General features: G+C 44.5%; 2 protein-coding genes across 3 annotated transcripts; both read left to right on the plus strand.

Annotated features, from left to right (window-relative positions):
* Positions 1–264: 264 nt before the first annotated feature.
* Positions 265–1,119, plus strand: LOC136356670 (protein FANTASTIC FOUR 1-like). Its single transcript, XM_066310914.1, has one exon. It carries the CDS (start codon positions 265–267, stop codon positions 1,117–1,119), a length of 855 nt encoding a protein of 284 aa, XP_066167011.1.
* Positions 1,120–9,168: 8,049 nt separating this feature from the next.
* On the plus strand, positions 9,169–14,257 carry LOC4338679 (RNA polymerase II C-terminal domain phosphatase-like 4). Of its 2 annotated transcripts, none has more exons than XM_015781931.3 (8): positions 9,169–9,431; positions 10,690–10,763; positions 11,163–11,293; positions 11,538–11,718; positions 12,217–12,506; positions 12,774–12,962; positions 13,113–13,151; positions 13,507–14,257. In XM_015781931.3, exons 1-8 carry the CDS (start codon positions 9,202–9,204, stop codon positions 13,981–13,983), a joined length of 1,611 nt encoding a protein of 536 aa, XP_015637417.1. In that variant the 5' UTR covers positions 9,169–9,201; the 3' UTR covers positions 13,984–14,257. The 2 variants fall into 2 exon arrangements, with proteins under 2 accessions (XP_015637417.1, XP_015637418.1); XM_015781932.3 differs by having other exon boundaries at positions 11,175–11,293.
* The last annotated feature ends 2,154 nt before the right edge of the window (positions 14,258–16,411 follow it).

Raw genomic sequence — 16,411 nt, forward strand, 5'->3', positions numbered from 1 at the left:
CTATATAAATGAGTGGTACTCGCTCTCCTCTTCCCCACACACCCACAAACGCAGCTGAGCTGAGCTAGCAAGCGAGCGAGCCGAGCTCGAGCTCCATTTGCTTCTTCTCGTGGCGGCAGCGCCTCCTCCCCGTCGCCGTCGTCTCCACGTCGTCCGCTCCGATCCGCCTCGATCGGCGTTCGATCGCGTCCACCACCTCGATCTCCAGAAACCTTTATATAAGCAGCCGCGTCCGCATTCTTGTTCGATCTATCTCTCCACACCATGCCTTCGTTGCTCGACTCGCCGCCGCAGATCACGCCGGCGGCTGCTGCCGGCGACTGGAGCTCGCTGTACGCGGCGGCGCAGGCGGAGACGGCCGTGAAGGCGCCGCGGCATGGGGCGGTGGCGGTGAAGAAGGCCGCGGCGTATGGTGGTGGCGGCGGGAGGAGGATCAAGAACCTGGAGATGTGCACCGAGGCGCTCGGGTGCGAGACCGGCGGCGTCGACGGCGCGGCGGCCACCGCCGCCGATGCCGTCGTTGTCGCTGCTGCTGCGGCGGCGGCGGCGGCTGAGGATGCCATGCCCGTGGTGGTGGAGACCGACGGCGCGGAGAGGAAGAGGCGCGCCCGGGAGGAGGAAGCGGGGTCGATGGTGGAGCTGGCGGCCGCCGCGGCGAGGGCGCGCCGCGCGGGCCCCCGCGGCGGCGCGCCGCTGCCCCCGCCGCTGACGACGCTGGCGCGCGGCGGGAGCCGCGTGCGCATGGTGCAGGAGCGCCGCGACGGGCGGCTGGCGGTGTACGCGGTGCGGACGGCCGGGGTGCAGGCCGAGCGCTGCGGCGGCCGCCTCCGCCTCCTCCTCGTCCCCTGCGCCGGCTGCAGCAATGCCGCCGAGTGCCACCAGAAGGAGAAGCAACTGATCAAGCAAGAGGCAGAGGACGCCGCCGCCATCGTCACGAAGAAGGAAGAAGAGCACGACGCCGGCGACGAGGCGACGCCGGAGGAGGAGTACGGCGGCGTCGCCAAGTACGTTCGCGGCGGGCGGTGCGTGGAGGCGGAGGTCGCCGCGGCGGCGGCGGCGAGGCGCGGCAAGAAGTGGGAGCCGGAGCAGGCTGCCCCATTCTGGGTGGCCACCTCCTGAACCACTTTTAAGATGACGGACACATCAACATCATCATCACATCAACTACTAATCAATCAATTTCTAGGCTAAATTAAGCTTAATTAATTAATCACCTTGATCCATCTCTACCTAGGAGATGGTATCCATAACTACGTGATTGATCGAACACTTTTGATCTCTGGCATCTCACAGTGCCTCTTTCGATCTATATTTTTCTCTCACCTTATAGCTTCTTGATTGATCATCAGTCAAGAACGGTATATGACTCCGTTATATCATTGGTGATTGAGGTGTAATTAGTAGCCGTTATCAATATTATTGATTGGCTTGCATATGTATGCATGGATGCATCTGAATGAAAAACCCGTGGCTTAATTATGTGATCTACAATCGATATGCCATTGTGTCACTGTCACCATATGTGATCATATTCTTCAGTAGTAAACACTTGGCTTAAAATGGTTCAGGATATTTCTGAGTCGTTATGCAGGTATAGGTCTCTGTTGATCATTTCTGAAGCAAGAAAACAAAACGAACAAACAGTGTCTTTTTTTAGAGAAAACAGCACAAAACCAACCAATTAAACCACGCGCTCTCGCTGCTGCGTCAACTTGCTTCAGAATTTTTGCCTTGCGAACGGCGGAAAACTTGTGAGAGGGAGACAAGGGAGATGCAGTGCAGCGACGCTGCCGGAACCAAATGACTAGATGAGAATCTGTGCTGATGTCCACGAATGTGATCTGGATGCTGACTGTGCTTTTTTTTTTTTTTGCACTTGGGCCCCGTAGGGCCGGACGAGCTGCGGGTAGTGTACTGTACGATGGCAACCTGCAGGTATTTTTACATAGGGATAAGTTTATTTTACCTCCTTAATTTCAACTTTTGTGTTAATCTAAAATATACATCTTAACTTTAAAACCGGGTATTCAACACTCTTCAACTCAACTTGCACACATCTGCTGAAAATTGAAGTCATTTTATCCTGAATGGCACCTATGTGAATACTCCCTCCATCCCAACATACTTATTGTTTTTAGTTTTTGTTTGTAATGGTTGACCATTCGTCTTACTTAAAAGATTATGAAATTACTATTTGTTTTGTTTGTGACTTGCTTTATTATCAAAAATATTTTAAGTATGACTTATTCTTTTTATATTTGTACTAATTTTTAAATAAGACGAATGGTAAAAGGTTACAAGCAAAAAAGTCAAAACGACATCTAATTTTGGACTGAGATAGTACTCCCTCCGTCCCAGAATATAAGCATTTTTAGCATAATAACAAGTCAAACGTTTTTAACTTTAACCATTAATAAGAAAAAAAAAGATCAATCATATAAAATTGATGTTACTAGATTTATTATTAAGCAAACTATCATAATATATATGCAAATTTTTTATTTAAAACATCTTATTTTTATAGATATTGTTGGTCAAAGTAGCATCTTGAAGACCGTGTCAGGATCCAAAATTGCTTATATTTTGGACTGGAGGGAGTACTATCCTGTTAACACACTTAATTAAAAATCATGGGCCCAAATGTGTCATATCCGCATAACTTAAGAAAAAAAAACACCCTGATTTGACTCCCAGCACATGTGTGGACAAAAACATTCAGGCTGGAGACTTAATTTGGCCTAAAGTAATTACTTGTATCGTAGCCGATATTGTCAAATTGACATATAAAGGAATCGGAATTTCTGAAGAACGTAAAGCTTTTCTTCTTCAACGCTTTTGATTTTTTTTTACCGTCGTATTCTCTCTAGATTCATGCAAGGCAGGAGAAAAATCGAGGCGCCTATAAATCGGACGTTGTTCCACCAAATAGATCAGAATTGTTTCACTATATAGACCGAAAATGTTTCAATCGTTTAAAAAGCTGAAGCACAACTAAATCACCTCTTGGAACATTTTGCTATAATGCATGAAACAAACGGTTTCCAAAAAATCAGGTGTTGTTTCACCATATATAAAAACAATGTTATAACAAATAGCGAAAGGATGTTTTAATTCACTGCAACATTTGATCTATACATAGTGAAACATCACGAGTACACTGACTGAAACATTGTTGGTAGAACAAAAATTAAAACGGATTCCCTTAATAGAGCGTTTCCATAATATGTAGGCAATTTATTGCAACGGCGCATGTAGTGGGGCGCATGGTGGGGACGGCACGGAGGCCCGCGCGGAGGCGCGGGAAGCGGCGGGCGCCCGATCCCTAGCATTTTCCGAGAAAAATTATCCGACTCACGCTAGTGGAAGTCAAACTCCCGCTTTGTAGGACAATGGTTCGTGCTGCTAACCAGTTGCCCACATACACATTTCAATGAAGTATATAAATGTTACAAATTAATTACAATGTATGTAGGGTTACGTTTTAATTATAATATAGTTGTATTTGATAGTTTCAAAAAACAAACTGTTAAATGTGATAGAGATCCTCCTATAGGAGAGAGAGAGAGAGCGCACGCTATATTTGAGAATACGACCAAACAATGTGAAAAGGCAATTGGTAATCATAATTTGGTTTGGTTATATCTAAATGAAGATAGAGTTATATAGTTTTCAACTATGTGAAGTTACGCAAAAAATTATGTCAGGCTTTAGTTTTAGGCTTTGGTTACTTTTGCGTGTGCAAAGTGTTTGTTTTCGCGAGTGTAGTCATCTCTATAAATAAATAAATAAATAGAAAGGGTCACTTCCGTAGCAAATTGGAGTTAGCAACACAACTGACAAAACCTTTCTTTAGGTCTTTTTTCCTACCGAGCATTAGGTTAGGGCAATAGTTATCTTTCTTTACCGATTCACTGTATTGATCATTCATTCAGTTCTACAAAAGTGAATCAACCTAGTGAAATCAAGGTCATTCTGAAAATTGATCATTTCTACGTCATGACGTTAGCGTCCAAAATTGCTCCGCGCATCAACACGGAGTCGTCAAATCGTCATCTCGTAACTCTATATGTTTAAACCACCTAGAAAATTTGATCTGAAGAGGGTAAGTCCAATGAAACCAAGTTAAGTTACGCAACCAGCCTTGCACATCAAAATCCTTAGACCTTAGGGGTGGTGTGGATATTACTGTGGTTAAACATGAAAAATGAGGAAAGGGACCATGCCGACATTTCACACAAGCTAGATACTGATCTGTCCTAAAGAACTTGGCTCATCTCAAAATCTAATCTTTTTTTCCTTGTAGCAGGAAGGAGGCACACCACCGTCACACAAGTACAAGGGACAATTTGAACCATGCCACACAAATTTTGCAAAATTTGTGATATGCCACCCTGACCCACATGTCATCGATTCATGTGGGTCCTATATGTCATTGAGATACGGGTGGCATATCTCAAATTTTGCAAATATAGGGTGGCATGGTTCCAACAAACCCAAAGTACAAATACACCCTTTTTTATATGCTCAATAGATAGGAGGCGCCTATAAATCGAGCGCCCGATTTTTGAAAGATCGAATATGTCGACGGGGGATACCCGTAGACCGGATATAGAGGGTATTGGGGTACGCTGGTACGAGGATCTACGTAATACGACATCAAGCAAATAGAAGACAAGGATTATACTGGTTTAGGCCCCTTGATAGGTAATAGCCCTAATCCAGTTGGTATGGGATTATATGATGGAAGTCACATATTACAAAGGGAATAATGGAACTCAATGATACCGACGAGATCGTAGTCAAGTTGGTTCGACTAGATCACCCGGCGACTTGGCTCCTGTAGGCTCCGGCTTCGTAGGCTGTGGTGTATGTGTTGGCAGTGAGATTCGATGTCTTAGGTCCTGCCCGGGGGGTCCCTTTTATACCGCGGATCAGTTGATCTCCAAGTGGGACTCGGAGATATCGGACCCCTCACGATATGGTAACGACCCAGTCTTGTCCGAGTAGAACTCCCTCCATCTGTGGACTCCGTTTCTATCTCGTGATAGATTTTCTTAATATATACAGGAAATATCCGTATACGCACAGGTATACTGTGTCAGCATACAACGTATATCCAAGGATAGAGGGTATACCTTATCCGTAACCCTGACAGAATATGTTTCACTAAATAGATCGAAAATGTTTCAGTCTTTTAAAAAGTTGAAACACAACTAAATTACCTCATGAAACATTTTGCTACAACATATGAAACAACGGGTTCCAAAAAATCAGACGCTCTTTTACCCTATATAAAAATAAAGTTTCAGCAAATAGCGAAAGAATGTTTCAATTCTTTAAAAAAGTGAAACACGGTCAGATCGCTAGATGAAACAATTTTGTTCAACGTATGCAACGAATGATTCGAAGCCATTCAACACTTAAACCCCGTGTATATCAACAACCCACGTGTCCATCAAGATGGAAAATATTAAACAGTATAAAAAACCCACTGCAACATTTTATTCATGCATAATGAAACATCACGAGTTCACTTGCTGAAATATTGTTGGTGGAAAAAAATAAAACGGATTCCCTTAATAGGGTGTTTCTGTTATATCCGGACGACTGTTGTAACGGGGACGCGTGTGGTGGGGGACACGTGGAGCGTGGTGGGGACGCCTGGAGCACGCGCGTGGGCGGCGGGCGGTGCGGCGCCCGATTTTTCTCGGGTCCATTGGACGTCCGACACTTGCATTTTCACATTAGATAGCGCTTAATAATTTTTTTTATGGACCTCACATGATATCTATCCAAAGGCTACTCGCACGAGAATTTTAAACCCTAATAAGTAAACTTAATAGATATACTATGATACTTAACCACCACAATTTTAATGTTTTCCCCTCAAAATCTGATAAATCTTGAAGTATCGTAGCTAGGCCATAGTTGGACGGCCACCCAAGCTAGCTTAATTTGCGCATTACATCTCCACTGCAGATTGCTCTATCGGGTGCAGGGTGCCATCGATATCAACAAGAAGTGATCGGACACCTAGCCACCTAGGAGCGATATTAGTCGCCTAGGGTCGATAGTGCCTCTAGCTCTGGTACTGCTTGAAGTTGGTAATTTGTTTAATCATAAACTCAATAAAACCAAAGCGAAACAATCAGCCATGCATACATATCAATGATATAAAACCAAAGCGAAATTGAACTTAATTGGACCTCGCGTGGTGTCGGTGTGGTTACTGGTTAAACTTGAACAAACGAGGAAAGGAGCGACCAGGTCATGCGATTGGTAGTAGACACATCACACATGTATTGACACCTGCATGGCTGCACACAACACGTGCAATTCGACGTCTCTTCCTGTCTTCCTCTCCCGGCCTGAGAAAAGACGAAACATCTGAATATCTATCTATCTATCTGACCGGCTTTGCACATGACGATTGACAGGAGCCCACGAGGGAGTAAACAAAAGGAGAGACACACCGGCGACAAAAAGAAAACTCCCGTCGAGAGGGCTCGATCGATCGAGGCAATGCGCGTGCGTGCGTGCTCGCGACGGTGTACTACGCGAGTGCGCGCGCCACGCGACAGCGAGCAATACTGCCGTATTCAGCACAAGCTCGCTGCTGCGCGCGCTAGCTGCCGACGCACGCGAAAAGGAAGCAGCAGCGGTAGTGCAGGAATCGAGCAGCAAAATCTCCGGCAACCACGCGTGCAGCTCAGCGGTTGGTTGGTTGGTTCTCAGTTTCTCACAACCTCCCGCGTCAGGTCAACTCCACGCCTTCCAACTCTGGGGATTGTTTTCTCCACGGCGACGACGACGTGACGTCGATCTTAAGTTAAGGCTGGGGGGATATCGCGCGTCGCGTCGGCGTTTGTCGTTGTCGTTGACAAAGCTCTCGTCTGACGCTGGCATCGTGGGATTCCTCCCTGGTCTCCATGCCCAACCGGCTCCTCCACTCGGTCTCCCCTGCACTTCTGCTCTGCTGGTGGGCGCGGCGCGAATGCGCGATCGCGTCGGCGATCTCGTGTCGGGCGTCCGCGCCAACTGCCGCCATCGGCGCAGGCGAAACACGCGCCGCCGTCGGGAGATCTCGGATTTCCCTTTTTAATTTTTAATTTTACTTATTAAAAGAGTAAATTGCATTGCTGGTACACGAACTTGTCAGGTGGGTGCAATTTAGTGCACAAACTTGTAAAATGTTTATTTTGGTGCATGAACTTGTCTGGTGCATGCGGGGGAAGACGAAAAGGACACTGCATGGCTAATCTTATTGATTTAGAAGTTGATTAGGATGCTATGTAGACATATATCAGAGAAGGTTGCTACTAGACATACACATCTTCAATAAAAAAAAGAATAGGATATAGTAATAGTAGAAAAAGATTAAAAAAATCCAACAGTGATAAAAAAATCCAATCAGGATATATGGAATTCATCATTTCGATGATGAAGGATAAAGTAGAGACCAAATTTATAAATATTGCTTTTTTTATGCATACTCACTACACGTATGCACGTCACAATTCTTAATCAACATCAGCTTTGTAAAATTAATATTGCCAAGTTATTTTGGTCCTCGTTCGCACTAACTAGACAAGTTTGTGTACTGAAACGAGCATTTCACAAGTTTATGCATTAAATTGTACCCATCTAACAAGTTTATGTATCTCCAATGCAATTTACTCTTATTAAAATATTTTAAAACAAACTGGTTTTCAAGTTTTACAATTCTATATCCCTAACTCCTCTCCCTTCCAAAATGCATTTTTTATGACGTGGCACACGTCCATTGACACATTGTAACGGTCACATCGAGTGATGAAGGATAACCGGTCATTTTGCAAGCAACTCCTTGCCGCTCTCCCAAAGGGTTACAGAGACCACCTATAAAATGACCAGGGTTGGCCATTTATAGCCAGGACCTTGCAAAATATCGTATGTCGCTATTTTACAGGCAACTCGTTTGCCACCCTCCTAAGAGCTGCAAGGGGACCACCTATCAATCGCTCAATTATTACAGCATACCAAAGGATATGTGCCACGGCATAAAAAGCCTCCCATATAACGTTAGGGGTGTAATTTTAGCAAGGATAAAAACTTTAAAACCAAATTTTTGTAAAAATATTTTATTGGGAACATATCCTATGCATACAAGCTTCCCGTGGACACTTCGTGTACACCAACTAGTAAATATCACAGAAAATTCTAGAAAATTGGACACATACTTCCAATAGTTTTACACCTACATGTGAAATCTTATCTTCAAATTCATTATATTTTAACCGTAACAAAAAAAGATAAAATTCTGACAAATTTTTATCCTTAAATCTGTCAGATTTTTCACTTTTTTGCTACGGCTAAAATATAATGAATTTAAATATGAGATTTTGCAGATATGTGTAGTACTATTATGAGTAAATGTCCAAATTTTTTTTAGAATTTTTCGTGATATTTGCCAGTTGGTGTGCACGGAAATCTTGTGTGCATAGGATATGTTTCCTATTTTTATTAGTAAATCTCTACTATTATAAAAATTTAAGATGTTTTTGCTAAGATTTTGATACGTCATCCGTGTTTGAGTAAGTTTTTAATTAATCCATCGTCAATCGCGTGGGAACCAGCAAGCTTTCGAACTTAGGTCATGTAAAACGCGTGACCCTGGACTGTGGTCTCAAAACTCCACATCGGAACCGAGCCGAGCTGGCACGAGTTTGGGTGGTCTCGCAGGCTGTCAGTGAGCTTGCAGAGGAACCGGTGCAAGCGTCGCGTCTGGGCTCGGGAGCCGCGAAGTCACAAGCCGAAGCCTCGCGTTGGAGTCGGCGCCCCGCGCGTTGCCTCATCCGGTCAACGTCACGTAGAACGTAGAAAAGGTAACACCGCCACGTAGTCAACGAAACCACCCTCCAAAACCGTCGAGAGAGTCAAATTGCACCGGTTTTAATAGTTCAGGGTCTACATATTTGGTATTGTGATTTAAGGATACAAATAAGATTCGGCCACTGGTTAAGAGAGACAAATTGAACTTATCCCGCCGCCGGGAGATCTCGCGGCATCATGGGCCGTTTCACCTGAGATGATGGCCCAAACGAGGCCCAAACGGAGGCCTTCTTCTGGCGGGCCAGCTTTTCTTCCCCCTATGATTTATTACACAACACTTGCGCATCCACCCACCCCAACCGACCAAAGCTCGCCCCTTTGCCCTCGGTCATGAGCCTCGCCGCCGAGTCGCCGTCGCCGTCCTCCCCGTCGTCGTCGAGCGGCAGCGACGACTTCGCGGCGCTCCTCGACGCGGAGCTCGAGCTGACCTCCGCCGCCGACTCGGCCTCCGCCGGAGACCCCTCCGCCGCCACCGACGACGACGACGAAGGTGGTGACGAGGAGGAGGAGGATGTGGTGGTGGTCGTGGAACAAGAGGACGCCATCGTAGAGCAGAGCAGGTACGCGCCTCTCCGTACTCTCACCTCGTCCCGAGGGGCGAGGAGCCGGTCGAGTTGGGTATGGCGGCGGCTTGAGGCGCTCGGGGGCTCTGTGCTCCTCGCGCTTTCGGTGTTGGACGGTCGGTGACGGCGAGCAGATTTGGTCCCCATTCGAACCTGTTAGGGTTTTACTGTTTGATTGGGCCGGTTAGATGGGTGCTCGAGGGTCTTCGCTCCTGTTCCGCTTGAATTGCGATGGTTGCTGGATTCAGTTGTGCGAATGCTGATGGCAACGAATTTGATCATCATCGCGGGGGATTTTTTCTAGGGTTTATTGAAGTCCGTACTGTTCATGTAGCCTGCACTTCATTTCATTATACCTACAAGTGATTTGCTTATCTGCAATTGTGAAATTGTGAATGACAGTCCATCCAAATAGTAGATCCCATGAGATTGCTTTCTACGATTTGAATAGATACCACAACTTCCTTAGTTCTGGTATGGTATGAAAATTTTCTCATTTGTGGTAGCTTAATTGCCTACCTATGGCTTTATATGCTGAAGGCAGGCAATACGTATTAGCATATGTTGATCCTATAATAAGCTGGCCATCCAAATATGCTTACGCTGTAGTAAGAATCCTATATGTTGGTGAACTAAATGCGCTATAGTTTTAAGGAAAAATTGGTTGTATACCACCAAAATATCACTGATCTTGTTTTATACCACTGGAATTTTGTGGTACACTACAATATAATCATAATATGCCTAAGTTGCCATTTCAATGCTGCTCTTGGTTCCCTATCACCCATTAGGGGTTGGAGATGGCTTCTTATCTTCTGTGCGGTCCGTGCCTTTGACATTCGTTGGGTAAACATTGACAGTCTTGGGGGTGCATTGGTGAGTTTGAAGTGACTTGGCACTGAAATGAGTTGGGGAGGGAAGAACCAGCTGTGGGAATGCAGGGAAATTTTCTTTTTGCGGATGAGGGCAAAATGGTCAACATGACAGAAAAGAGCACTTTTGATGGTTGTGTTTAAATGAAATGGGGTGCTATTTGAGTGTCATTAATACATACTGTAAAAATTTAATTCCGATAGTATAGAACTAAATGGTTATTTGATGGTATGATAGAAAATTTTCCTTTCATTTATTGGATATGCTAAAGCTTGGCTGAACATGCAATCCATGTCCTTTTGTTTAGAAAATACTAATAGTGAGCTGTTTTCTGGATTTTGTATTTTGGATCTGACTGCTGTCAACGGCATGCAATATGCAGTACCAAACGGCGTAGAGTGGAGGACCAACACCGTCATCAAGCAGTAGTAATGAAGTCAGATGAGGATACCGTTGGTATGCTAATTTGTTTCACTTCCAACCCACTAACATTTGGCTTCATAGAGGAGGGGGAGGGGGGGCACTTGATTAGTTGATTATCTACTAAATGCGTTCAAAAATTTATTTACTTTTTATATACTATTTAGTTGATGTGGTTACAGATTTACTGTCCCCATTCTTGTGTGTGTGTCGTAGGAGTTTTTTTTTTTTTTTTTTTTTGGGGGGGGGGGTGTATGTTATTGCTTTTAATCATTTAATTGTTGAGGTTCCATGCTGTGTCTGGACTTTAGAGAGGAACATCAGTTTTTCACATTTGGCTTCAGTTTCTTCTACAGTTCTACTTTTAGATGGAGTCCCAGTTGCCTTCTGTCAAGACTTCCTTTATTTCCATGAGCAGATGGTACACTGTTGCAGGTTCTTCTAAAGATGTTAAAATTGATGAATGCCCACCACATCCTGGGTTTTTTGGTGGACTTTGCTATAGATGTGGGAAAAGACAAGATGAGGAAGATGTTCCAGGAGTTGCTTTTGGTTACATCCATAAGGTACGGTCAAACAGGAAGCGGAAAATATCTTTGAATTTTTAAGGCTCCTTTGACTTAAATCAGTCCTTACTATAATACAAGTGTTGTAATGCTTATTTATTGCATTTACCTTTCCCAAAATCACACTCTTTCCAGTACGTAGTATTATGCAAGCATTGCATCTCTTGATATATTCTTATCTTTCCCAGTTACATTTTTATTTCCAATTGTCCTATCTGAATTTAACAGAATTATTTCAACGCAGGGTTTGAGGCTAGGTACAACAGAAATTGACAGACTGCGTGGAGCTGATTTAAAGAATTTATTGCGAGAAAGAAAACTAGTACTCATTTTGGACTTGGATCATACACTGATCAACTCAACCAAACTCTTTGATCTTTCTGCTGCTGAAAACGAATTGGGAATTCAATCTGCTGCTAAAGAAGGTAATGTGTACGTCTTTGTATTTAAATTGGAGAATTTGTAAGTTTTTAGCTATTGATTTACAAACTTTGATATTTTGTAAACATGAGCACAGAGATACTACCTTCAGTCCAAAACTAGATGTTCCTTTTGTATGTTTGGAGTCCATTTTAAAAAAAAGGGAAAAGTTGGCCTGTAATGTACATTGAAATATGAAAATTCTGCGGAAATGTCATAGCTATTTGTCATATTCTTTCACTGTAAATGTGATTTTTATGACATTTAGAATTTGTGGTGAAGGTTGCTTCTTGCAGACACTGAAAAGTAAAACTAACATCAATTCTAGTTGCTTCTATTATGATAGAAGTTATGGCATTATTACTTAGCACTAAATTCTAATTAATGGTGAGGTTGCATTCTTCCATATTACCTTATTGTGGTTTGATCCTTCCTAAATCTGTTGCCTAACCATGAATTAGTCATCTACAATTTTACTTAACCAGAAACATGCTTAAATGCAGTTGTTCCGGACAGAAGCTTGTTCACATTGGAGACAATGCAGATGCTTACAAAGTTGAGACCATTTGTCCGTAGATTTTTAAAAGAAGCAAGTGATATGTTTGAGATGTATATATACACTATGGGTGACAAGGCTTATGCAATTGAAATAGCAAAACTTCTTGACCCTGATAATGTATATTTTGGCTCAAAGGTGATTTCGAACTCTGATTGCACTCAGCGACACCAGAAAGGTCTTGATGTGGTTCTTGGAGATGAAAGTGTTGCAGTGATTCTTGATGACACTGAGTATGTAAGTGCAAATAATCCAGTGAACATGGTTGATAAACATTTTATATGATAATACTGCCAGTAATTACCGTCTGTAGTTTGTTAGAACTAGTTAATGTTTACTTTGGCCACTGAAAGTTTGTTTTGGTCTCTGACTGTTCTATGTTTGCTTCTACACAGCAGTAGAAACATTCATCCTGTATTGTTTAAATGTTGAAGGGCTGAATTAATTCATCATTTACATTGATGCACATCGTGTATCCGGCCTAAATGGTTTTTTTCTTTTCAGGTGTGGCAGAAACATAAAGAAAATCTGATTCTAATGGAGAGATATCATTATTTTGCTTCTAGTTGTCGCCAATTTGGTTTTGGTGCCAGATCTTTGTCAGAGACAATGCAGGACGAAAGGGAGAATGATGGTGCTTTAGCTACAATTTTAGATGTCTTGGAGCGCATACACACAATTTTCTTTGATCCGGTAGGCTAATTAAGTTCATGGTCTTATCACAGTTTTATCGTCTATTAATCTCAACTTTCTATTATCTATTGTGCATAAACCTGAGTAATATATAAGGTCAAAGTTCTTTTTTCTCATCTAATCAAGTACTACTGTACATCTCACTTGTAGGATGATCAAAAACCTCTTTCTTCACGGGATGTAAGACAGGTAGACTACAAGACTTGCAATTACCCTGCAGGCTCTTTATTATACATTATATCTTTTAGTTGTACAGTGGTATTCATTACAACAGATTTTTTTCACACTGTATAAGTTGATGTTACCATTGCTTGGACAGCGTTATTCATTCCTACCTGTAAAGCTATTTTTGATTGATAAGATCTAGGGGTACAATCAATATGAAAAGAACTTAACATAGACAAAATTCAGTTTTGGTGTAGATCAATATTTCAAATGGTTATGAACTACAGAGTGCTAAATATATCCCCTTTAGTGCTGTTTTTTTATTAAAAAAAAATCGTTGGCTAATATCTGGTTGGTGTACGTATATATCCCTCTCTAGGTGATCAAGAGGGTACGGCAGGAAGTACTTCAAGGCTGCAAACTAGTGTTTACGCGTGTATTCCCGTTACATCAGCGCCAACAAGATCAGATGATCTGGAAGATGGCCGAGCAGTTGGGTGCCGTTTGCTGCACAGATGTGGATTCTACGGTCACCCATGTTGTTGCTTTGGATCTAGGAACGGAGAAGGCTCGCTGGGCTGTTAGTAACAAGAAGTTTTTGGTCCACCCCCGCTGGATTGAGGCCGCAAATTTCCGATGGCAACGGCAACAAGAGGAGGATTTTCCTGTAGCTCGACCAAAGGAGAAGGGTAAAGAAAATGCCGCTGATGCTCCTATCTCAAAGGAGAACGGTGACAAAAATGCCGCTGATGCTGCTAACGCAAAGAAGGGTAACGAAAATGTCGCTGATGCTGGTAGCACAAAGGAGGGGAGTAAAGAAAATGCTGATGATGCTGCTAACTCAGAGGAGGAGTAAAGAAAATGCTGATGATGCTGCTAACGCAGAGAAGAGTAAATCTGATGGTGCTGCCAGCGGTGCAACTGGCTCGTAACCAGCTTATACCTTTTGTAAACCGTTGCGGACATTGCTGTAGCTGCGAACCTACATTAGGATACGTACTCTTGCGAAATAGAAATTGTGGCTAGTTTGAATCGGACTGTGCGGATGATGGTGTTATGGTACATGTGAGATTTTTCCTACTGATCTGGGCCTCCAGCCATATACTTTAGTTGACAGTTTCTGTTTTGAAGATCTGTGCTAGTAACATGGGTACCCATAGACCAGTGATCTCCTTTCAGTAGGTGTTGATTTCTCTAAACACCACAATTATACATTTACTCAATGATTGGGAGACCAAAAATAGTGCAAATGCAATAATTATCCACTGAAAGAAAGGTGCACCAGAAGGCTATCATGTCTTTGGGATCAACCATAACATACATGATGTCAAATGCTAGCCAACAGAGTCTTAGGTTAGTCGGTCTCTTTTAGAAACAAAGCAAGAAAGAAATGCCACTCACCCGTGGCTCTCATGATTTACTCTTACTTTCCCACGAATGCGACGGTGGCACAGAAATTCACATCATCTTATCCTACACCCTTTTAGGCCTGTTTGTCTTATCGTCAAAGCTCTCAGGAAAAGGTGTAAAGCATCTCTTGTCCGTGAATTCTGCGACGGTGACATCAAACATGCGCAATCCTACCCCCATTGTTGTCAAAGGAGGTTGCATGAATCTAGATTCCCCTGCTCAGTCAGAGACCGAAACCATCATCGTCATTATCCTGAACTCTGGCAGGAGTTCATTTCAACCTGCAACATCTCTCGACTAGTCACCACCAGCTCAGTCCATGTCATCTGGCACCGGGCCGGTAGACGAACCAAGGCCACAAATGCCGCAGAGAACCACAACTCCACAAGTCCCAACAGGTACTATACGCATGCGCATTATTGGGGGGTGGCACAGACTCGACGACATGTGTGAGATGCGTGTACTACTCCTTCTGACTACTGTGATGATCTGCAACGCCACACGTTGCCACGAGCATCTCTGCAGCAGGAGTAGTAGGAGGAGGACGACGACACGGAGCCGCGCTGCTGGATCCATCGGAAATCCGAGCCGGCGCCCCAGGCTAGTACCGCAGCTGCTGACCTTTCTTGGACAGGAAAGGCCAAAAACCGATCGCCCACATGTGACCTCTGGTCGCGCTGCTCCCGCTGTTCCCGTCACACGGTCACGCGCTCCGCGCCCCCCCGTCGACCCGGCGACCGACCTCCCCCTCCCCCCCGCGCGAACGCCGCCTGCGCGTCGGCTCGCTCGCGTCGCGTCGCATGTGCTGCTTGGGTTGGGGTGGGTGGCTGCATCACATGCGGCTGGATCGCGAGCATCTTGGTGGTGCTCGGCGCCCGCGACGACGTGGCCCGAGCAGCGCGCGCCGCGGGGCGCCTGCGTCTGCGTGTGGGCGGCGTCGTGGATCGATCGGTGGTGCGAGCGAGGAGCGGCGAACCTAGCCGTGTGGGGGGATCCTAGGCGGATTTTCGGTTTGGTGGCTATGCTAGCTCGATCGTACGTTGTACTACTTGGTTGTTTGGGATTGGACCCGCTTTGAGATGTGTGGTACGTGACGCGTGGGGGTTTCGGAATTTGGATGGAAGGAACGGCGGGCAGCTGCGGTGGATCCGTCGACCACGCGCGGTTTACATGCACAGATAGTCCCAGAACCAGAAGGGACATCATCGATGAGAGCATGTGTAAGCTTGCCGCTGTATGTGTATCATGGTTATGGATACCACATAATTAGTTGACTAAATCTCGGTAGGACCTATCACATACCATGTCCTATACGGAAATAACCTACGGATATAGGAGGGAGTTCCGGATATGGAAAGACAACTAGAGTTCTACATAGAAACGACAAGTACTACTCGGATTGTATCCATATTGATTTCCCTAGTTCTACTTGGATAAGGGTACACCTATGGTTATAAATACAAGCCCCCTAGAAGGACAGGGGGACACACACTCACCATGAAGAGACAATCAACACCCACCAGAAGCCACAACATACAAGCCTACATACGCCAAGACAAGCTGCCGGATATCGATATCAGAGATATGCCTGGATCGACCATATCCGGTACCTTCAGAGGCCGGCCGTAGGGATCTAGCACGGTCTCTGATTTCGTCGGGCGTGAGCTCGAGGAGGAAGGCTACCCTGTTGTCGACTACGAGTCAAACCTTCAGACCGCCATGTCTACAAAAGTTAGATAGGCTATCCCACATATTGTACTGGTGTGATTATGGTGAATAAAAAGCAACATCGGCTTCGGCCAACAGGATGTAGGGCTATTACCTGATAGCTCAGGGGCCCGAACCTGTATAAAAATCTCTGTCTCCATCTCTTT

This window comes from Oryza sativa, chromosome 5 (assembly GCF_034140825.1).
Source record: "Oryza sativa Japonica Group chromosome 5, ASM3414082v1".
In the NCBI taxonomy this organism is placed as follows: domain Eukaryota; kingdom Viridiplantae; phylum Streptophyta; class Magnoliopsida; order Poales; family Poaceae; genus Oryza; species Oryza sativa.

What these genes read in the sequence shown, in the direction of transcription:
- LOC136356670 (XM_066310914.1), top strand. Translation starts at nt 265, where the DNA reads ATGCCTTCGTTGCTCGACTCGCCGCCGCAGATCACGCCGGCGGCTGCT.
- LOC4338679 (XM_015781931.3), top strand. Translation starts at nt 9,202, where the DNA reads ATGAGCCTCGCCGCCGAGTCGCCGTCGCCGTCCTCCCCGTCGTCGTCG. An exon ending in GTCAGATGAGGATACCGTTG is followed by an intron (nt 10,764 to 11,162) that starts GTATGCTAATTT and finishes ACACTGTTGCAG; the next exon opens with GTTCTTCTAAAGATGTTAAA. An exon ending in CTTTTGGTTACATCCATAAG is followed by an intron (nt 11,294 to 11,537) that starts GTACGGTCAAAC and finishes ATTTCAACGCAG; the next exon opens with GGTTTGAGGCTAGGTACAAC.